Source organism: Macrobrachium nipponense, chromosome 19 (assembly GCF_015104395.2).
Source record: "Macrobrachium nipponense isolate FS-2020 chromosome 19, ASM1510439v2, whole genome shotgun sequence".
NCBI lineage: Eukaryota > Metazoa > Arthropoda > Malacostraca > Decapoda > Palaemonidae > Macrobrachium > Macrobrachium nipponense.
The window spans coordinates 44,660,563-44,684,537 of record NC_061088.1 but is presented as its reverse complement, the minus strand read 5'-3'; the positions used below and the strand labels follow the sequence as shown (position 1 = coordinate 44,684,537).

The 23,975-nt window shown below is 40.4% G+C and overlaps 1 protein-coding gene across 6 annotated transcripts in view; it reads right to left on the bottom strand.

Annotated features, from left to right (window-relative positions):
* Positions 1-3,332: 3,332 nt before the first annotated feature.
* The window catches only part of LOC135216728 (uncharacterized), a 481,792-nt gene continuing 461,149 nt past the window's right edge, over positions 3,333-23,975 (bottom strand). For 2 of the 6 annotated variants that reach the window (XM_064252208.1, XM_064252217.1), the window contains exons 23-24: positions 7,918-8,002; positions 5,148-5,667 (exon numbers count right to left, since the gene is read on the bottom strand). In XM_064252208.1, the coding sequence (XP_064108278.1) occupies positions 5,635-5,667; positions 7,918-8,002 (118 nt within the window). In that variant the 3' untranslated portion in view covers positions 5,148-5,634. Of the gene's footprint in view, positions 4,760-5,143; positions 5,668-7,917; positions 8,003-23,975 lie in introns of those variants that run through there. The other 4 variants (XM_064252201.1, XM_064252194.1, XM_064252225.1 and 1 more) reach the window with 3 other exon arrangements.

Genomic DNA, 23,975 nt, shown 5'->3' with positions numbered 1-23,975 from the left:
AACAGAACGAGAGCCGCCACTTCCTATCTATATCGGGCTGCTTCTGCATGCTGAAACCAGGAAAAAGGGTTTCATAGAAAAAATGCATGACCTTGGCCTATCAGTATCCTATGACCGTGTTCTCTCTCTGTCCACTGAACTAGGCAACAAGGCCTGTGCACGCTTCATAATGGATGGGGTTGTGTTCCCATCAAAGTATTCACTAAGAATTCACAACAAGCGCTGTAGATAATATTGACCATAATCCTTCCTCATACACTCCCCAGGGCTCCCTGCATTTTACAGGTATATCCCTGTTCCAGAGGGCAAGCAAATTTTGTCCAGAAAAGGGAATTAGTCCTTTGCACCTCCGAGAGGGACAGCATTGATCAAATATCTCCATGCTCCCATGAGGAAGCAGACACAAGGCTTCTTCTCCATGTAAAAGATGCTGTTCAACACGGTTGTGAGAGGATCATGATCAGAACTGTGGACACTGATGTAGTAGTGTTAGCTATAGCATTGTATCTTCCAATTCATGCAAGTGAACTGTGGATCAGTTTTGGGGTTGGGGACAACTTCAGATAAATCCCTGTACACACCATAGCTGGTTCTCTAGGTCCAAAGTGTCAGACTCTGCCTATGTTTCATGCCTTCAGCGGGTGTGACAACACTTCCACCTTTGCTGGTAAAGGGAAGAAATCTTCTTGGGAGTCTTGGCTATGTGCAAGTGTAACTGAGGTGTTTGCAGACCTTGGGAATGTACCAACACTGGAGAGAATTGACCAGCACATGGCAAACCTTGAGCAATTTGTTGTTCTGCTTTATGACGAAACAAGCACTGCCACATCAGCTGATGAAGTGAGAAAAGATCTCTTCACCAGGAAAGGCAGGTCCATTGATCTCATACCACCAACTTCTGCTGCTCTCTACCAGCATGTTAGAAGAGCATCTTATCAAGCGGGTCATGTTTAGGGCCAGTCACTTCTCCCTAATTCTGTGTTACCTTCACCTGTCGAATGGGGTTGGATGAAAGGGCCTGGGAATGCATGGGAACCCTATTGGTCAGATCTGCTTCAAGCATCAGTTTCCTGTATGGAATTCCTGAAATGTGGATGTGTCAAAGGCTGCAGAGGAAGATGCAAGTGTATGAAAGCACAACTAGCATGTACGGCTCTGTGCAAATGCGGTGGGGATAGTGACAGTGTGTGATTAGACTGTGTACATAAATTAGTCATTACAGTACTGTACTAGCAATTGATGATTACAATGATGAGATCTATTTTTGTATTAAGTTAATAAAACACTCTTCATATTGAGTTAATAAAACACTGTACTTATGTTTGACATTCAAATACATACTTTACTTTGCTTTAAATTACAGAACAAATATGATTACAGCCGGTTTTATATTTTAGGGCAATTTCTGTAACAAAAAGGCCCCTTTCTCCTTAAATATTTGTCTGATGTGCTTACATTTGCTTTCAATGTTTAGAACTTCCTTGAAAATATAAGTTTAGACTCCAAAATTGTGACTTTGCAATGAAAATCCTTCGAATAGCAGCATTTTCCTGAATTTTGGCGGTCGTCTTGAAAAAAGCAGCCCTATTGGAAAGATATCAAATGAGTCTCTATCACATTTCAAAAGGTACATCTCAAGCTAACTTTGTGCAAAATTTGGTGCTTTTAACCAAATTTGAACGATTTTTACCGAAAAAGGCTGGACTATATAATTATATAATGTGTGTGTACATGGGCATGAGTAAAGTTATTGCAAGAAAAACTATCATTTCCCTATCTTTGTATTGTCCATAAATAGTATAAAATAGGCTGATTCATCACTACATATTATCATATCGGCATAAATCTTTTCCATCAGTCTGACCATAACTTTCTGAAGCCCTAGCTGATGTACCATGCATCCGAATGCATTCAGCTCTGCTGGTTGATGAGTGTGACCTTGAACGTCTGCCACATCAGCAAAAAAGACCTTTCCACAAGCCTCTTTTGTTCCTCTGCAATTACTTTGGCTTCATAATGCGTACTCATATAATTTTCTTTATCATTAAGTTCTTGTTGTTAACTTTGGATAGCCAACATCATCATCATCAGCATCCAAATCTCTTATGTCCTCCAGTATATCATTATGTACCCTCATCACTCTTATTATCAGAATCAGCGAATTTACCATCTTCTACTTCATAAGACTCACACAAGCCAGATTCTCCGTACTTGAATTGGGAAATGTAGGCCTTTGGGTAACACCTTACAAAATGAATTCTTAAAGATGATTGTCATCTTTACACTAAGGTAAGGTCTGTAGAGTTGCCATATTGTTATTTATGGCCCATACAAGCCATTTGAATGCTTTCCTTCTACATTCATTCAAATATCATAGGATGAAATAACAATGATCATATATGTCCTTTGGTGGTTTTCATTTGCAATTATTAAACATCATAAGATGTGTGCCATCCACTGGGTTACCTTTAGTTTGAAGTTAACCCCGTGGGTGTTTGAAGAAACAATGGTTCAAAAGGATATAAGTAAATGCTTTTATTTCATTAAGAAGAGCATGTTAATTACAATTTTCTTCGAAGTTTCACATAATCTGCTGATTCAATGTATTTTCAGACCACGGGAGTTGATCAGGATTACATAACATCTACCTGCAGTAATTTCAGAGGGTACAGAATGAATATGGAAGTTAATCCTGATATTTCTTCCCCAGTCGTCTTATGCATAAGTGTTTCAGACCAAAGGAATTTATTTTAGCTGAAACTTGGGGAGCTATTCTAAGGAAACCACTTCTTTGGGTTATTTCAAATAAAGTGGAAAAAGTCGCATCATAGCGTTATGAAAAATTTTTATATTTACTCTTTAACTGTTTTCATCACACCATTTGTAAAGCCCCAAAGCCCCTGCCAACTTAGAGCCTCCTTTCACGCATTGTGTGCAGCATAAGGCAGCTTGATCTTGCTCAGGCAGATGTGACCTACTGTTATCATTTTGTAGCACAGTATCTTTAAGACATCTTGGAGCCCTTCATATGAGCCTCCTAACTTTAAGTGTCCATGATGGGGGTGCACTGAAAGGAGTTACTCTGTTTCTTGTGTAGTTGGGTCTGTGAATGTGGGTATCCATGTCTCACAGACCAATGTTCTTTAAAGGGGTCGGGTGAATGAATGTTTGGCTGTAGTAATTTGATTTCACATGTATTGGTATTTTGTTGTGCATCCTGTTATATTCTTAAATGCAGGAATGCGCAGTCTATGTGAATTTGATTAAGGACTCTAAGTACAGAAATATCATCTAAAATTCGAAATTTAGGAAATGATCTCATAACTTGTGGGAATATCCGTCTAACTTTTTTCAGGAGGTTTTAGTGCATTCACACAACCACAGATTTAAATGTCTTTGTGTATTTAAATACTGCACGATTACTTTTGACCAATGTCAAAACATGATTGCTTAGAATGCCTGTTTGTTTCCGATTCTCTTTTTATTTCTTCACTACTTTTGCAATATTGGCTTCTCTGAATGTTGAGCGTACGTTCTTGAAATATGTTAGCCACAAGTGATGTCCAAGCAACCAATAGCTCTCACTTGCCTTTCGTACTTCTCCCTAGTGTGCATGTTATCGTTTGATAACGCTTAATCTCACCGTTTGTAGATTTAGTTGGACTGTCTGAGAACCCCTCTTCATCTCATGAAGTACTGTCATACAACAAGCATTGGAATCACCTCCAATCATTCATTATTATGTGGATGTGATTTTTATTGGGTTTTTCAAAAATTTTCAAAGCCTTTTTCAAAAAATGATAAAAATATATAAAGCATTAAAATTATTTTCCACGAAATGATTTCATTGAACATACACTAAGTATGTTGTAAAATTTTCAGGAATGATTTAAATGAAAGAAGCATTTTTTAATATTCTTTTGATTTCCAGGCCTAACAAGCACATGTCTACCTGATGTAATTTTGATTTGCAGTCTGCCTGAGCAGGGTTCATTTTGCTACCACTGCCAACTGGATGTGAGAAAAAATAAAGGAAATTTAACATGAAATGAATTTGTTTCAAAATTCCTCATATACAATAAGGTAGTCACTCAAAACTCTACCCATGCATAACCATTGGGTAAACAAAAATACCAGTTTTAGCACTAAAGAAATTAGCATTTCTTAATATATGTTCTTTAGCCACTTACGCACATTGCCCACTTACAAGCATGAACCAAAGAAAATATTGTTTGCCAGCTGCATTCCAAAAATACAAATAATAAACCACTTTATGTATCAATGAATAACTGAACCTACAGTATTTCCCCTCTTGTCATATCTGTCAATAATCTCAACAACATCATATTCACACCTAATGCTGATCAAAACAATGCATTTATAGTATGTACTTGTAGTATTGTAAATAATATATCTGTTTCTTAGTAATTTAGAAGCACTTAATAAGTCTACTTAGCGCACTGCTTTAAAACTTTCTGAAGCAGCTGTTAGTTTTAAAATTTTGCTATCAATTTTGAAATGTTTGAAATGAGTAAAGCCAGCAGATTGTGATCAAGATGTAAAAAGCAGAGAGAGAGAGAGAGAGAGAGAGAGAGAGAGAGAGAGAGAGAGAGAGAGAGAGAGAGAGAGAGAGAGAGAGAGAGAGAGAGAGAGAGAGAGTTGAAGTCCTTCTTGCATAATTCCACGCAGTATTATACTCCCAAGGTTGCATCGGATTTCTTGGTAATTGCTATTCAATCTTCTTCGAATCTACGATGCTCTGAAAGAGAACTCTACATCAGTCAGTTATCCAGTCCTTTGCCCTGATTTGGATTTCAACAGTGTTGCAAAGCTTTTGATAGTTAGGGATGTAAATATCTTGGCAACCATAATATCTACTTTCTTTTTGTTATAAGCTTCTCGACAGATTGGTCATATTTGACAGAATGAACTATTGAGTGCATGGTAGCTACAAATATAGTTACAATCACCACCTTCTCACATATAATGAGAATGAATGAAAATGGAAATTATATAATAGTGAGTTTATAATAATTATTCTAAAGGTCAGTGTTAAAGAAGGTAAAATCGAAGAAATTTATTTTCTATTGGAATTAAAACTCATACATAAGATAAAAAAACAAACTTATATAAAATCATAAGATATTTTCATGACAACCACAAGCCTTTAAAAATTAACTCAAAACATGGCCAACTCTCAGAATCAACTTTCTATATCTATATTGCTACGGAAGCTTGATGTTGGGGGCTAGATTTTGTAAATTTTGAAGACTGTGGATTGTACCCAGTCTTCTGTTTCAGTGGCTCCATTTGTGTTACTTCCTAAACCGCCTGAGCATATATGCATATAAATCAATATTTATAAAGATAAACAAAGACCGTCTTTTCATACATATGGCCAACTTATGTAAAGACCAGAATTATTTAGACGTCAGAATCACTATGTATTCAAGAAATCTAATCAAATCATCAAAAGCATAATGATACAAGCTAATAATATTTCCCCTTTTGTTGATAGGGTAACATGAAAAAAAAAAAAACGAATGCTTCTTTCCATTTTCCGAATTAGAGTGTGAAAAGGCGCATTTAACACAACTCCATCAGTTGATATCTGCCCAATCCTGCAGTCAGCAGCTACTGGCCGGTATCCCTCCCTCCGGGCGGTGTCTGTAGTGACAATGGTGGAAGTTAAATCCTGGAATTTGTTACTCTCAATTCCTTATTTCTGCATAATTTTTGGTGCTTCATTCAGATTTCCTTTTTGTTTTTTCATTAATATTATGTTAATACTTTATGTGTATATTACCATAATTAATTAAATCTCCTATTCGTATTCTTCTTCATCAGCTAGAAGCACGGAAGTGTTTTGTTGCCATTCCAGCCTTTGTAAAGTAGGGTCATTTACATTGAACTACCTTCTGGACGTTATTGCCGACATCTTCATTAGCAGTGTGCATTTGCCTGTTGATTTGGAGAATTGTATTTCCCTGATATTTTTTGTAGCTCACATTCCCTTTTTGTGTAAAGCTCATTAATCTTGTCCCACTTCGCTTGCAGATTTTGTGGGTCTATTACATGGTACAATCAAGTTTTTCTCCAGAGTCTTTAAAACAGTATACACTGGATTATCAGGCTATTTTATTAGTTCAAGTATATTTTGGTGTTTCTGTACATTTTACAGCAGGCTATTATAATTACCGTTTGTTTTCACTTTATTTGTGCTACAACGATTCCTAGCAGTGTTACTCTGATTTTTATCTTACCTTTTACAACAGTAATTTTTCTTGCACAATTCCTTCCTTTTATTTTATAAGTTTATATAAGAACTAATTAAGCTGAGTGTTTTATATAAATTTAATGCTGGCCAGGTCAGTGTCATTTATGTCTCTACCTTAGATGCCATCGTTCCTTTTTCTACAATTCTTAAATGGACCTAGCAGAGCTTACACAAACTCTTGGGAAGCATACCAGTTAATATTGAAATTCATGCTAGGAACATTACTGTTAGCTCATTTGCTAAGCTCTGGCACCTCTTCTATTGATCTGTGATGATTCTTCTCTTTGGTTATTGACAGGAATAACTCGTTGGATGATTCTAAAGCTAAATCACCTTGGCTTTAAATTCACTGATCCTGAAGTAGGGGATAGTGAAGGCATTAAATATACCCTTCCTGCAGGTAAAGGTGTCCTGGAAAAGCATTCCTGAGTCCCAGACATCCTGGTCAACTTAAGGGCCTAAAAGCAAAAACCTTTACGTACACTCTTTGCTGTAACTACATATGAATTTTCCCCTCAGCCATGGTATGTACATCAAGGGACCCTGACCAACTCTTTATCAAATAATTTGGACTTTTGGACTACTAAGGGTTTGAAACGTTTTCATCCTTTAATGTTGGCAAAGTAAACCTTTAAGGTGGTGGGAGGGGTCAGGGGCGGGGGTGGGGCACGGCGTTACCCTCTTCCTCTGAGCCATATTCCGGGTGCTAACCTGTGTGCCTTGATTACGTGGTTGCCACTATTTGACACACTGATTTACAGACATTTTTTCCAAGGAAAACTCGTCCTATTAGCTGTCATTTTCTCAGTTCGCGAGTGGAGAAAGACAACCAGCTTGAATGCCTATGGGAGTGAGAGTGCCACATGCGTATGGCTCCTAGCTGAAGCAAAGTGAAAGCACTCAATGTACCTACACACAGCTCTTGCTCAGTGCCCACTGCAAAACTGTCTTGTGTTAGTATATGTGCTTTTTTGGCAATTCTAGTGCAGATAATTAAGTCATCATGGGTCTTAAAAGAGCCAGAGATCCCAGTAAGGCAAAGAGAAGTAAAAAAAAAAAAAATAGAGATTTGAAAGCAAATACAGTGACAGCAAGATCTAGAAATGGTATCTATGTGGTTGATCTGCTGAAGGAGTTTGCGGTGTCTAAAACAATAATATCTTAAATATATCTAACGCACCGCATTTGCTACGGTAGTATAATAATAATAATAATTAGTGGGGAAAAACTTTCTATCACGAGAGTATATATAATGTTCTAAAGGGTCCACAATAATACAGTGTAAAAAGTCCGTGTATAATTTTGAAGACTTTACAGATAGCTTTCGAACCCTTCGCTGGGAAGGGTTCGAAAGCTATCTGTAAAGTCTTCAAAATTATACACGGACTTTTTACACTTTGTATTATTGTGGACCCTTTAGAACAATAATAATAATAATAATAATAATAATAATAATAATAATAATAATAATAATAATAATAATAATAATAATAATAATAATAATAATAATAAAACTTCCATACTTCCAAGAACTTAACAAATACATAATAATAATAAAATAATAATAATAATAATAATAATAATAATAATAATAATAATAATAATAATAATAATAATAATAATAATAATAATGTGCTTACCTCTACAGTAGGAAAGGTCTTGTTCAGACTACACTTGGATATATCCTCTATAAATCCCAATGGTTTGCATGCTGGTATGGGATATCTGCAAGATAGTAAATAAGAGTTAGATATTTATGTAATATGCAGGAAATGGGCGTATTGTGTAACACCATCCATAAAATACAGAAAAAAGAAACATTAAGATATTTCTTAAGAAAAGAAAAGTAAGAAAACGGGAAAAATTTAAAGATGCTTATTTATCCTTTACACTATCAGAGAAGGCAATAAAAATAATGAGGCTTTTATAGCTTTTTTGAAGCAATATATGAATTGTATCAACTGATTTTATATCCTATAGCGATTTGTTTCATATATGCATGTAAGAGAGCAAGGGAAGTATAGTCATCATAGTTAAATTTAAGCAAAGAATTAAGTACGTAAAAAATATATATATATATATATATATATATATATATATATATATATATATATATATATATATAGTAATATATATATATATATATATATATATATATATATATACTATATATATATATATACATATCTATAATATATATATATATAATATATATATATATATATGTGTATATATATATATATATACATATATATATATATATAATATATATATATATATATATATATATATATATATATTATTATTATATATATATATATATATATATATATATATATATCATTGGCCGTTGAGCATCTCAGTGCATGGAGTGCTGCAAGGGGTTAGAGAAAGGTGAGTACTATATGTAGCTACAAATTTATATGATAGGAGAACAAGCCATGAACGGAGTGTAGAATGGCTGGTGTTTGAAGATCATTCATATAATAATACTGAATAGGGATAGTGAGAAGACGCTGCACAAGCTAATGAAAATATTAAATGCAAGAGGAAAACTTTGATAGTAAATGTGGGCAAGAGTAAGGTTATTTGAGCGAATGGAAACCAGGAATATGAAAATAAATCAATGTTCGCGTGGATGGGGGGGGGGGAGGAATGGAAGCAGCTAATGTGTTAACACGTTAGTCCGTTGTTTGGTAGAGTAGAAGGGCACGAAAGTGTAAAATCAATAAGACACATTTGGCTCATCGGGCGATTTATATACTTTTTTGTCCTCTAATGATAAACTGAACTCTGGTGGCTCAAGTGGCGATGCTTGTCACGTCTTTCATCTGATTTATCCTCTGTACGCCAGTGGTATCTACACACTATAATAAGTGTTTAAGCATAAATACTATGTAAATACTTACAAGTAAACAAATTATACTCAGTAATCTTGTGGGTTTCTTTTTCCATCTTCAGAATAAAACCGAAAGAAATTTTTGTTTGGTACCAATTAATTGTTAACTTTATGTTACAAGCCATTTTACTTTATATATATATATATATGTGTGTGTGTGTGTGTGTGTGTGTGTGTGTTAAGGGCCAAAAGACTCCATTTAATCAAAATGAGAGAAGCCCTACCTGATAACAAGACCTACCTTGGTTTGTTCCCATCACCTGTCATCTCTGTAGCTAGCTGAAAATTAACCATTAAATCTTAGGTGAATTCAAACCTCCGATATGCAAAAATATAATCTTTATTTTCCCAAAGTAGCTAAGATAAAAATGGAATAAAACGAATTAAAGAAAATCCCAAAGTAAATCATTGAACCACCATCACTCTTCCACGAAAACATCATGTATATAATTATCCCCTTTATCCTCACTTGTCAGACAACCACCTGAGTCTCTATCAATACACGTCATATAAAGGCCTAGAGAATTCATTTTTAATTAGCAACAACTGGATCCATCTGAAATAAAGTGACCATAATTATCAGACAATGAAATGTCTGAAATAAATGTCACTGTTCTAATTGTTCTTTGCCTTTCCCGATGGATCTTAGTGCTTTCTCGGATCTCCAAAGTCTCTTGTGACCACTACAACAGTTTGTCTTCTTATTCCCCATTAATTCCCATACAAGAGATTATATCTCATTCACTTGTTCTAACAGACGTGTGTACATACACACGGTACTGAACACACGAATGCACGCACACTAGTCTACTCTGTGCATTTTCCCATTGCTCATGTACATGTTCTATTTAACACAGTGATGTCACACTCATGTGATTCCGAACTAACCAGGTCATTTGCACGCTCGCAATCTCTCCAATGCAGCCGGAAATATTATGATGCGTAGGCTTTTCTCGTCTGTTCCAATATTTGTAAGCTTCTATAAACAATTGACACTTTACTGTTTTCCGCATTCCAATCTTGTTCACGTCACTCGTTATCGACCTGATTTTCACTTATTACATTTGTCCAGTGCCTTTTACATGGCTCGGTCACCACCTGTATGCACCTCTGTCGCATACTAGACTCGACTATTGGAAATAGTTTATAATGTCTTCTAACTTGTCACATGATTTAGAGCCACTTCTGCTGCTGGGGTCCTCTTACCCTGTCGGCTGCATCCAAATTTGATGGCTCCTGCAATGCACATTGTGACCATCATTATCGCTACCATAATGGCAGTAACTGGAACTGTGTAGCGTTCTGCGAAGAAAAACTTGTCCTCTTAAATTTGCTCTAGTTGCGGAACCGTAATTGTCTCTAGTTTAGGCAGAACTCTAACTGCCTCATGATCCCCATGTAAGTGTTTCATGAACACTTTTGTCAATGAATTGTAGATCCGTTGGCTGAGCACCATAAACTATTCCGAGATGACTCTACATAAGTCATTATTAAGGGTCTGTGACCCCTGTAGGTGTATCCTAACACCCTCGTTGATAAACTGTATATTCGCCATCTTCCAATGAAGGAATCATAACCGCCACCATGTTGCTGACTTGAAATATTCCGCGACTTAATGCAAGTGCTTCACGTACCCGCCTCGTATAAGTATCATAGATCCTCGATTTGTTCCAGAATTTATCTTGACATGACTCTACCCGAGCCATTGACGATATCTTGCCCATGTATTTGTAGCGATTCATAACCTCGTCGCTTGTATGAAGACCAAACATCTGGTGCTGCAGATCGTAAGTTGTTTTTGTTGTCGCAACTCGGTGTGAGCCTGGGAATTCTCTAAAGTCATCATGTGTCAGTGTTTCATCATTAATAGGTCTTAACTGACCCCCTTACAAGTTTATCTACTACTAGAAATAAATTCCTACTTTAACAACCTCATAGTCGTACTTCTATCACTAACTGACCACTCACAATTAATCCCTTATCTGGGAAGTACACCAACAAAACCCGATAGTGTTTATACAACAGCTTCCCCGTAATGTTTATACAACTAACTTCCACCAAATATAATGTTGACTCTTATTTCTATCTTACGTATCTCAAGATTAATTCCACCCCCTCTACAACAGAAACTCTAAGTAAAGATACCATTAAAACTACTTAATCCCGATTATAAGTTTCCCCTTATAAAAAATTAATAATTCAAATCTTTTATCACATTACCAAATGTAGTTTGTATCACCCACATAAATTACCACCACATCATATCAGTATCATTTCCCAAATGACCCCTCAAAATTCCCCACCATAGAATGTCATCATTTAGAATTCCTGAAAGCAGTGCAAACCTCTGAGTAATCCACTCAAAAGAAAATATCAACCATTGGTCACATCTGAGACACCACAACATTGTCAGCAATAAACAACCCGTTTATTTGACACATTCCCAATCAGCAACACTGCCCGGTCTAGTTAGCTTCGTGAATCCAGAAATGACCATTAACCTTAAGTTAGCCCCAAATCCTCATTAATCCTCATAGGGAAATCCTCAATAAATTCACACGGATAATACTTAACCACATTAAATGTCCTTAAGGAATCCTCATTGTTACCACACGGGTACCCAAAAATTCTCCAACCCATTATATAACCACCAATATAAAATACACCAGCGCAGGCTAAATCCTAAGCCATTTAAAAACCGCCAAATATACCTCAAAGCAAACCATTTATGATACCACCACACCCAAGAAATCACCTCGTTGGGATATAAACCTCATAAAACCACAATCTACAAATTATCAACCACATACTACCACACCAAGGAAACTGTAAAACCACAATGTACCAGTGCCAATTCCAAGAACCATAATACCACAAAGAACCACAGTCACCACCCCATTGGCTCATAAAACCACAGATCACCACCAAAAATCCTAGCCACCAAAATTCACCACCAAATAACCACCAAAAATCATCCCCAAAAGATCAAAACCACCAGGGAATCCCCAAATCACCAAAAATCACCACCAGGGATCACCAGATTACCAAAAATCACTACCAGGTATCACCAAATCACCAAAAGTCATCACCAGAAATCATCACCACCAAAAGTCATCACCCAAAAATTTCTTATAATATTTCTCGACTCTGTGTTTTTCACCCCATTACTCCATTATTATAACAAATACCCCGTTTTTTTTTTACACCAAATCGCTGCAGTTGCGCATAATAAGAAAACAGTAAAAGAATGAAAGAAAAGAAAGAATGTTACATAAGACTGATTAATCACATTTCGTCATCCATTTGCAAAATCTAGAAAAAAATACAACTGTGCAGTGTCACCTTTTTATCATTTTCCCGTCTTCTTCATCTTTGATATATGTGTCAATTTCGACTGACCTGTCTTTTCATCTAAGACTACAAATCTAATTCCTTTCTTTTCTTCAATACCTCTAAAAGGACCCTCAAACTTTGGACTTAACTTGTAATTTAGTTCATTTCTCAAATTAATTTTTAGGACCCTCAAACTTTGGACTTAAAATGTAACTTAGTTCATTTCTCACATTGATTTTTAGGTATACATTATCTCCAATAGCAATTTTAACATCTAATGATTTCTCGTTGCTTCTTTCCACCATTTCTTGGGTCTTAGCCTCAATTGTATCTCCTCCATGATGAGGTATAGGCAATATATCAAATGTGCCTTGTGCTTGGCAACCAAACAATGCTTCAAATGGAGACATTTTAATGGAATCACTGACCATAGTATTAATGTTATGTCTAACTATATCTATATATCTATCCCAGTTTCTATCATTTCCTCCTATAGTCTTCCTGAGAGCTTCGAGCACTTTCCTGTTTGCTCATTCACATGACGACATTTTGTGTACTGAAAACTATGGCATCTAAATGACAAATCCCCTTTATTGAACTCTAACAAGGTTTTTGCCTCTGTAAACGCCTCTGCATCCTTTTCAATTCCCTTGGCATTTAAGTAGTTATTCACTCCCTCAATAAAAATTTGCACTGGTTGGGACAGAACACCATCAACAATGCCTTGAAAAGAGATAACTCCTGCATTTATGTTAGTTATCTTATGCACCAAAGTTTGACTGTTACCTGCTTCGGCCATTTTGCCTTCTTTATGGGAACTTATGATTCAGGATTCACCCCCGACCTCAATAACATCGATATATATATCCCCACACAAGCCGTCAGCACAAAAGTAATAATGTATCATTCACCAATAAAAGAAAATTGCATGCACCAATTCCAAATAAACTGTTACTGCTTCTCAGATTCAAGGTCAATCAGCTGATCCAATGTGTATCACTATGTCCAACAGAGAATGGCAAAGAGCGAGTGAGAAAGAAAATGTGACCGCTGCCCTTCCTTCTGAGAAAATCCGCTGAGCTTGGTGCAAGCCCGTTCTCTCAGCCATCTCTTTCTCACACTCACATACAAAAATGAAACATGTCGTGCTGCTTTTCCACATGTCCGTTGAATCCCGCAGGGACAGCAAAATGAAATACACCTGTGAGCAAATTGTTAACACCAACAAAAAAACAAAAGGCCCGGTAAAACAAAAGTAAACTTTAACACTTACATCCTTATAGGTTTTGGCACGTGAACACAAAGTTATTTGCTCTCGCCTTAGCGTGTAATATTTAGTTACACTTGCAACCATGTGTAATCAATTCTCGTTGTCAATTTATCACTCCCCCCCCCCCACCCAAGAAACACGTCTTTATCCTCACGCACTAGCTAACGGCACTGCCAACTGCCCAGCTAACATCCGAATTCCGCTGACTACAACTTGAACCCCCATCTATCAGCAATAGAGAGTCAGTGCCAAATGTACATAATTATAACCACTTTTCCCTAACATATACCTAATCTGTCTAACCCTAGTCTCTCCAGAAACGTAATCTATATGCTTGAATGCCTTTTGTCCGCTGCCACCACTATTACGAGAGTCAAAATGACCATCGGTTAAATAATTGGAGAGAACTCCTAACTGGGAACAAACTTATCACTGAGTGTCATTGTCTCTTCGGATGCCGCCCCTGTAGCTAGCTGAAAATCAATTATCAAAATTCTAGGAGAATTCAAACTCCCGCTATTACAAAAATATAATCTTTATTTCCCAAAATAGCTAACATGAAAAGGGAATAAAGTGAATTAAGGAACATCCCAAAAACGACCATTACTACCATTACTCTTCCAGAAATCATATTTAAATAAGTACCCCCTCTTATCTATTTCTGCCTGAATATTCATAGTCTTTATCAATAAAAGTCAACACAAGTCTAGAGAATCCATTTTTTAAATGGTGACTTCGAATCCATCTGAAAATGAGAACATAATTATCAAACAATGAAATGTTAAAGTTCGTCAATAAATGAGTGTCGCATCACACTTTTATGTCACTACATAAAAGGTATAACTCTTCAAAGTCTTTTTCACTTTACCTTTTCCAATGGATCTTAGTGCCTTCCTCTACAGCGAGTTTCCACACACAATCAATATCAGGTGATGCCCCTTAATCACGTCACTAGGGGTTTTCTGGGCTCAGTTTGTGCCGCTGCGTGAAATAATCCTTAAGTTCATTATTTCTAAGGTAAATGAAGCTAACATATACCAGAGAAAAACAAAATCAGGAAGATGTCAGAATAACTGACTCGCTCACCCTAAATAAAAAGAGGGTGTTGGTATGGTATCTGGGGTGAGTGAGACCACTACCACGAACCTCTTGCCATTTAGAACTCTCCTACACCAAAATCCCCTTCCTGAGAGGGCTGATCCATAGGCAGGGACGGCAACTACTACTACTACGCCCCGCACCACGCCGACTGCCGCGCCTCTGGTGGTCATCCTTTTCGTTAGCGAACTAGGAGTAACATGTGCCATCTTTTGCTCTGTGTTTTTGTGCTATTTCCCTTGGATTTATCTCCACCATGGAACGCGCAGCTATCGCCGCAGCTAAGTTAAGTAACCCGAAAGGTCTGGATTTAGTTTTGTCAGCCAGGGGCCCTTATTTACTGTCTTTTAGGTCCAAAATAAGGCCGCCTGGTCTGGCCCATGGCGGCCAGCGGCTCGCCTCGTGTCTGGTTAGATTTCCCGGTCCTCTATACCGAGACATCTTCCATTGTTTTTACCTTTCATGGTTTTTTTTTTCATCATGTGCTACACTAGTTCTCATTATCTTTTACATCGTTTGTAGGGATTTCATTGCCTATACCTTAGATCTCGTTCATGCATGCATGTCTCTTTGTCTAGGTGTGTAGGCGCCTGAGTGATTATTTATATTTTCCTGGTCCAGCATCCTGGCTATTGCCCTCCATCTACGTATCGGCTAAGGCTAGCTTTTGAGCAGTTGGCTGACTTCTTCGGAACCAGCCTACTCTTCCTGGACATCTCTTTCTCTTTCACTCATGTTTTCCCTCTCTCTCTCTGTATTACGATGTAAAAGTTTTTATTTATTTGTTATATTGTTGTTGGGTTAGCTTTTAGGGCGACCAGTGCCTAGGCGGTTTTGTTGCATTAGATCTTAATCTGCAGTTTTGTTGCATTATCGCCCCGTGGTCCTTCGGGCTCACGTGGTCGCCAGCCTAGTCGGTTTTGTTGCATTATCACCTCTTGGTCCACATGCGATCGCGTGGTGCCTCTGGTCGCCCTAGTCCCAGTCCCCTCCCCTCCCTCCAGACGGAAGGGGGGGTTTGTCCTGGGTCGCTTACTGTCGCTATGGCAACCATCCGAGCTCTTCTCCCCCCTCCCCCTAGCCAAGGTGGTCACGGGAGTTTAGGACAGCTGTAAGCACTGGTGAACCGCATGTCTTTACTCGGGCTCTGGAAGAGCTCCGGCGTGGTCGGGGGTTGGGGTTGGCCCCCCCCCGGTCGCTTCAAGTCTTCTCCGGCGTGCCTTGGGTCTGATTTCTCTCCCTCCTCATATGCTTTACCCCTCCGCCAGCGGACAGAGCACCTGCTCACTATCTGGGTGTACCTTCGGTTGTTGGGAGGGGGTAGCTGGCTCCACCAGCTTCCGGAGTGGATGCGATTTCAGTTGGTCATAGAAGCTTTCCCTATGTTATGTACCCCCTTCGTCTGCCGGCGGAGCGCTTGCTTGCTATCCAGGCGCTCCTCTAGTCGTCGGGGGGGGGGGGGGGGTGGTTGTACGGCAGAGCTACACGCTCCACTTTAGTGTAACTTTACTAGTCTAAGTATAGGGCATCCTCTCCCATTCTCCGGCGTGGTATACTACTCCTCGAAACTCATTATGGGTATATAAAAACATTTTTCCATAAGGAGTTCAGGGGTGGATTATGCCCAATAATTTTAGACTACTCCGGCATGCAACGGAGTATCACAGTAGCCCTGTGAGTGTATAACGTTGATACTTATGTATCTTTCCACTTACCGGCTACTAACTGTCAGGAGGCGGGGTGTAATGCCGTCCTCCAAGACCCCTGCGGGCATGAGGTCTGCAGGACTCACGCTCCGTGCGCTACCCGCCACAACGAGATGGTAGTATGGCATCACGAGGCTTGTACCATTTGCTACGAGCTGGTGAGCCAGTTTTTGGACGGAGTAAGTATATATCAGTGTCAAGTTTGTTCCTTTCATGACATATATACTTTCACATATCTTAGCTTTAAGTTACTTATGGTCATATTCAATTTTGGTAATGATCCGTCCTCGGGGCTTCGTTGTAAGGACTACAATGACCCTCTTTTCCAGGCTGCCGCCGTTAAGGAAGTCGCGTCGGCTACCCTGAAGGCCTGGGTAGGTGGCTTTGGAAGGAACGCCGCCAAAGGACAGCCCTATATACTTGATAAGGAGCTGGCTGTCCAGATCTTCCCGGGCGGGAAGTCGACGGGGTATGTGGACCCCGCCGCGGCAGCTCCTACAATTGCTTCCATCCAACAGCAAGTGGAACAAGCCTTGATCGAGGGAGGAGTCCAAGACATTGTGGCGGAAGTAGCCACACTTGATCTTAATATAGAGCCAATGATGGTAGGTGCGGAGGATTTACTAGTTGAGGTAGGTTTGTTGGGCGCCCAAATGCTTCCCTTGGTTGATTCTGGATCTTCATCACCTGTTACTTCATCTTCTTCTTTTCAGGGCTTTACGGGATCGGAGATCCCTGCTAGTACACCTGCTGCATCTGTGACCACCAAGGTAAAGGGGCACAGGGAGCAGAAGACCCTTCAGAAGACATCGTCCAAAAAGACGTCGTCTTCTTCTACTTCTCGTAAGCCTCCGGCTTCCCATCCCGGAGCAGAGAAAGTGAAGTCGTCTTCGTCTTCACATTCCAAAGGGTCAAGAGGCAAGTCCTCTAAGGAGAAGGCCCGTTCTCCTGTCGAGTCTGTACCTTCTCCCGCTGCTGCCGGAACTCCTCTGGTGACTCCTGCTGGGGTCGTGGTACCTGGTACCTTCGATCCTGCTGCATTTTCAGCAGGAATGATGCAGCATGTAGGTGAATTGGTCGGGTCTCTCAGTACAAGAGTTGAGCAGATGTTTGCTCAACTCTCTACCACTCTTAACCAGTCGGGACAATCCATTCAGAACCTGACTGAACGAGTGTCCGACCAGGAGAATCGCCTGGCAGGCCTGAACCAGGCACCTCAGGCCGACCTCCCGGTAGCAGGAGCTGGTCTTGCCCAGCTGCCGGACTATGACACCCTCCCTGCCTTCTCTATGAGTAATCCTTGGAGGGTAGCAGCTTATGCTCCCTTCAAGGACGGCATGATTTCCATTCCAGAATGTGGAACTCGAAGGATCGAGGACTTCGAGTTCCACCCAGCCGACTTACAGCCTCCTTTCATGGGATATGCGAGGCTGACGGAGACAGCCTTAAATAGGGAAGATAAAATCCCAAGAGAAACGGTGTTGTATAGCCGGGACCACGCTCAGAGAGAGTGGTTGCATTGCTTGGAGGAATGGAACTGCACTAATACCAGACTCCAAGCATTCAAGAGCCCGTTTACTATCTTTGCCACAGAGGAGGAGGCACCACTCCCCTTTACGACGAAGATAGCAGAGGTCACAATGCAGGCGGGCATGAAGGATGAACCCCTTCCACAACTAAGGGAATCGGACCCTACGTCCCCTCTCTTCCCTGCTTTCGGTGATTTGTGGGAGAACCTACCAGCCACTTTTACGGTAGGTAAACTCAAACCGGACTGTGCCATGGAACAGTTCGGGGAGAGGTTATCCAGATTACCAGACAACCTCATTCAGGCGGAGTTTGAGGCAAGAACCAGGCTAGGCAGAACCCTCAACACCCTGGTTATGACTGAAGTGGCTGCTTTGACGTACGGCACGGAGCCTCTTTTTAAGCTCCTAGCCAAGTCGCAAACCCAGACAGTCCAAGCGGACTTGTACGGGTTTATAGTGGCAAGAAGGAACTGCAGGAAGCACGTCCTTCAGGAAGCAACGATTCGGCACGAGCCGAACAAGTTGCTTTCCTCCAACATCTGGGGGGCGGACCTCTTCCCGGAATCGGCAGTTAATGAGGTCCAACATGAGGCGACGAGGCTTAACCAGAGCCTCAGAGCTCGCTGGGGTCTCTCGGCTAAGAGGAAACCTGAGAACTCTTCCTCCTCTATCAAAAAGCTGAAGAAGACAAAGAGGTTCCAGCCATACCAGAAGCAGCAACAGCAACACTTCGTACAAGCTGTTCCGGTTGCTCAGACAGGACAATCGGCAGCACCAAAAGGACAGAACCAACCGATTCTCCTGCTGTCCCCACAAGGTCAGCCCTCGACCTCTTACGCTGTTTCCCCGGCATTCAACCAGGTGTTTTAAAGCCAAGCCTTCCAAACCTTCAACAGGTTTGCTAGGGGAAGCAGGGCTAGAGGTGCCTTTCAGCAACGAGGCGCAGGAAGAGCTACCAACAGGGGTAAGCACTTCCGTGGAGGACGAGGAGCTCATTCCGCACAACAGCAGTGAGATCTCCCGGGTAGGAGGGAGGCTGTTCCTCTTCCGGCACAGGTGGGGGTTCAGCAAATGGGCACAGAGCATTGTGTCCAAAGGACTGGGTTGGAGTTGGATCAAAGGTCCCCCTCCACACAAGTCATTCCTTCAGTTACCATCAAAGGAATTGGCAGATTACGCAGAGGAGCTCCTTCAGAAAAGAGTAGTGTCGAGAGTCAAGCATTTAAAGTTTCAAGGATGCTTATTCAGCGTGCCAAAGAAAGGCTCATCAAAAAGAAGAATCATCTTAGACTTGTCCCGGCTAAACTTATTCATTCGTTGCGACAAGTTCAAAATGCTGACCATCTCGCAGGTGCGGACCTTACTTCCCCGTGGGGCCATCACCACCTCTATCGATCTTACAGACGCATACTATCATATCCCAATCGCGAGACACTTTCGCCCATACCTAGGCTTCAAGCTGGGAGACCAGGCATTCTCTTTCAAAGTGATGCCCTTCGGGCTGAATGTAGCCCCCAGGGTATTTACGAAAATAGCGGAAGTAGTGGTACAACAACTGAGATCACAAGGGATAATGGTAGTAGCGTACCTCGACGATTGGCTGATTTGGGCGCCAACCGTCGAGGAATGCCTCAGAGCCACAAACAAGGTACTTCAATTTCTGGAGCACCTAGGGTTCCAAATAAACAGGACAAAGTCCAGGCTCACTCCGGAGTCGCGTTTCCAATGGCTCGGCATTCATTGGGACTTAACTTCTCACAATCTGTCAATTCCTGCGGACAAGAGGAAAGAAATAGCCAAGTCAGTAAGGCAATTCCTCAAGAACAAACGGGCGTCAAGGAGAAACCAAGAAAGGATCCTAGGTTCACTCCAGTTTGCGTCAGTTACAGATGTTCTGCTGAAAGCAAGACTCAAAGACATAAACCGAGTTTGGCGCTCAAGAGCAAATGCCAAATCTCGGGACAAGTTGTCAGTGATCCCGCAGATTCTTCGAAATCATCTCCGTCCATGGGCGGAGACAAAGAACCTGTCCAAGTCAGTTCCTCTTCAATATCCTCCTCCGGCGTTGATCATCCACACAGACGCCTCGCTAAGCGGATGGGGAGGATACTCTCAGTTCAAAAAAGTTCAAGGAACTTGGTCACCTCAGTTCCGCCAGCTCCACATAAACGTATTGGAGGCTATGGCAGTATATCTCACTCTGAAGAGGCTCCTTCCACCAAAGAATTCTCATATAAAACTGATATTGGACAGCGCAGTAGTAGTACACTGCATCAACAGGGTAGGATCCAAATCAAAACATATGAACCATGTTATGATAGCCATTTTCTCTCTGGCGAACAAGTACAAATGGCATCTATCCTCCACTCACCTGGCGGGAGTAAGGAACGTGATAGCAGACGCCTTGTCTCGATCAGTTCCTCTAGAATCAGAGTGGTCCCTGGACAACAGGTCGTTCCAGTGGATACGCCGGAGTGTCCCGGGTCTCCAAGTAGATCTTTTCGCCTCTCAAGCGAACCACAAGCTCCCTTGCTATGTGGCCCCCAACCTGGACCCTCTGGCTTATGCCACAGACGCCTTGTCCATAGATTGGAATCAGTGGAAGAAGATATACATTTTCTTCCAGTGAATCTTCTATTGAAAGTACTGAACAAACTCAGGACTTTCAAGGGACAAGTAGCCCTAGTAGCCCCCAACTGGCCAAAGAGCAACTGGTACCCTTTGCTTCTGGAAGTGGGTCTTCGACCTCGACGGATTCCCAATCCCAGAATATCTCAGATAGTACAAATGAGGACTGTGTTCGCTTCCTCAGGAATTCTCAAAATCCTAACTTTATGGACTTCATGAAGTTTGCGGCTAAAAAAAGATGCAGATATCGATCCCCAGAATATTCTTTTCTTAGAATCAGATAAGAGGGAATCAACTTTGAGACAGTATGATGCTGCTGTTAAGAAGTTAGCATCTTTCCTGAAGGAGACAAACACCACAACCATGACAGTAAATTCAGCTATATCCTTTTTCAGATCCTAATTCGAAAAAGGATTAGCAGCTAGCACTATTACCACTAATAAATCAGCTTTAAAGAAAATCTTTCAGCTGGGCTTTCAAATAGACTTAACAGACTCTTACTTTACGTCTATTCCCAAAGCTTGTGCTAGACTTAGACCTTCTGAAAGGCCTAGTTCAGTATCATGGTTTTTGAATGATGTCCTCAAACTGATGTCCTCAAACTGGCTTCAGATACTGACAACTCTTCTTGTTCATTCATAATGCTACTAAGAAAGACGCTATTCTTGTTAAGTTTGGCCTCAGGGGCCAGAATTTCAGAACTGTCGGCTCTATCCAGAGATGCAGGTCACGTAGAATTCCTCCCTTCAGGAGAAGTTTTACTGTCCCCAGATCGTAGTTTTCTAGCAAAAAATGAGGATCCTTTAGCGAGATGGGCCCCTTGGAAAGTCATCCCTCTCCTCCAAGACCCTTCTCTTTGTCCAGTGATGACCTTACGAGCCTTTCTGTCTAGGACATCCTCTAGATCCTCGGGTCCTCTCTTTATGAGAGAAAAAGGTGGCACTATATCAGTAAAAGGTATCAGGCAGCAGATCCTTTACTTCATTAAACAAGCAAATCCTGAATCATTCCCAAAAGCCCATGATATCATTTCCAACATATGAACTTTGACGATTTAAAGAAATATACTGGCTGGAAATTGCCGATAGTTTTTAAGCGTCATTATCTAAAGTCCTTGGAATCTTTAAAATTTCCAGCAGTGGCAGCAGGAAACATAGTTTCCCCTGACACTGCACAGTAGTCGTAGTTGAAGATCCAGATCTCCTTTCTACCTGCCTCAACTAATATTTCACCTAACCTACCGTTATGCTCTATATAGTCCTTTAGCCTTAGCTGCTTATGATTATGATTATGGTGGTGTGTCCCTTATTTTTTTGCTAGGGGCACCCACAACATTATTGTAATTTATGAATTGTCCATTTGGTGCTGCTACCCTTATTTTTATGCTAGGGTAGCACACCTATTGATTTACTATAACTTTTAGAGAATACATGGGGAATTAGTGAATAATTCCCCATGTAAACATTTAACTCACTATCCTAGATAAGTTATCAATACTATTATAAGTTTAATCTTAAGTTAACTATAAGTCCACTATTTTTATGTTAAGTTAACTTTCTGTATGATAACTTGTAAGTTCTCAATATTATATTATTTATTTTATTTCATAGTTTCATTGAGACCTTCCTCTTTGTTTTACAATCTTGTGCTATTTCTCTGGTACTATTTCACGCAGCGACACGAACTGAGCCCAGAAAAGGGATTTTGACGAAGGAAAAATCTATTTCTGGGCGAGGGTTCATGTCGCCCAGTGAAATCCCCCCCTATGTCCCGCCCTGCAGCCCAAGATTGGCATCTAACTACAAGGATGACCACCAGAGGCTCGGCAGTCAGCGTGGTGCGGGGCGTAGTAGTAGTAGTTGCCGTCCCTGCCTATGGATCGGCCCTCTCAGGAAGGAGATTTTGGTGTAGGAGAGTTCTAAATGGCAAGAGGTTCATGGTAGTGGTCTCACTCGCCCCAGATACCATACCGACACCCTCTTTTTATTTAGGGTGAGCGAGTCAGTTATTCTGACATCTTCCTGATTTTGTTTTTCTCTGGTATATGTTAGCTTCATTTACCTTAGAAATAATGAACTTAAGGATTATTTCACTGGGCGACACGAAACCTCGTCCAGAAATAGATTTTTCCTTCGTCAAAATCCCTTTTTTATTCTATTTCATCTTACAAATGTATGTATGCATGCTGACCAACAGACACACGGATACACGCATGCTACTGAACACATGAACGCATGATTGCTAGTCTATTCTGTGCATTTCCATTTTCCCATGTACACGTTTAGTACACGTTTAATCTAGTGCACGTTCTCGGTAACCGGAAGTAAACTTTCCAAGCGGTTTACCTCATATCTCTGAAATGCGCTCGCGATCTCGTTCATGCAAACGGCGTGTTTTTGCCTTGTGTCTCATGTCAGCTTCTTGAGGAATTCACTGTTTTGCATATGTCGCCAACTGGCAAGAGCTAAGTTTATCAACCCCATTTATTTTAATATATATATATCCACTTTCACGTCTAACCAGCACCTTAAGACCTACATAGTAGGATTGGCGCATGCACAGTAGGTTTGGCGCATGCATAGTAGGATTCGGTGTCGTAATAGCAGTAGTAATAGGTGGATTTTGGCTATGTAGTGGCTCCATTATCGGTTTACGTATTTATCTCTTTACTTCAGCCTGTATTTCGTTTTTCAAATGTCATAAATAAGAGGAAATAACACAATAACACAGCAAAAACCTTCCCCAAGTGTTTTACCCCACCCATAACCTTGCTTTCCCATTGGTCCCCTTACTGTAGGATAGAGTTCAAAGGTAAATTACAGGTTAATTATAGCCGGCCAAGAAAATATTACTTTAAATTCTTGTTCAGGAAGTAAAATTTTATAGAAAAACGTCAAGTACTGCAGTCTAGTTTGCCACATTATACGAGCTTAGATCTACCCTAAAAATGAACTTTCTTGTCATCTGGCACAGACTTTATGGTGAAATAGCACGGAAGCCGTTCCAAGTAGCTGGTCCACTCTTCCTCATCTTCCTTAAAAGTTGGTATAGGCAGTGCAGATGCCATCCTTGCACAGATTTGTGCATTAAACTCGTCCCCACAAAATTTTTTGTAGTGTATCAGGGGGCAACTCCATTTAGTAAGGGCAAAAGTAAAAGTAAAAATAGGGATTAATGCAAACCCATGCTGCAACTTGAGTTCCTTTTATTGAACTTATATAAAGTTACAAGGCTT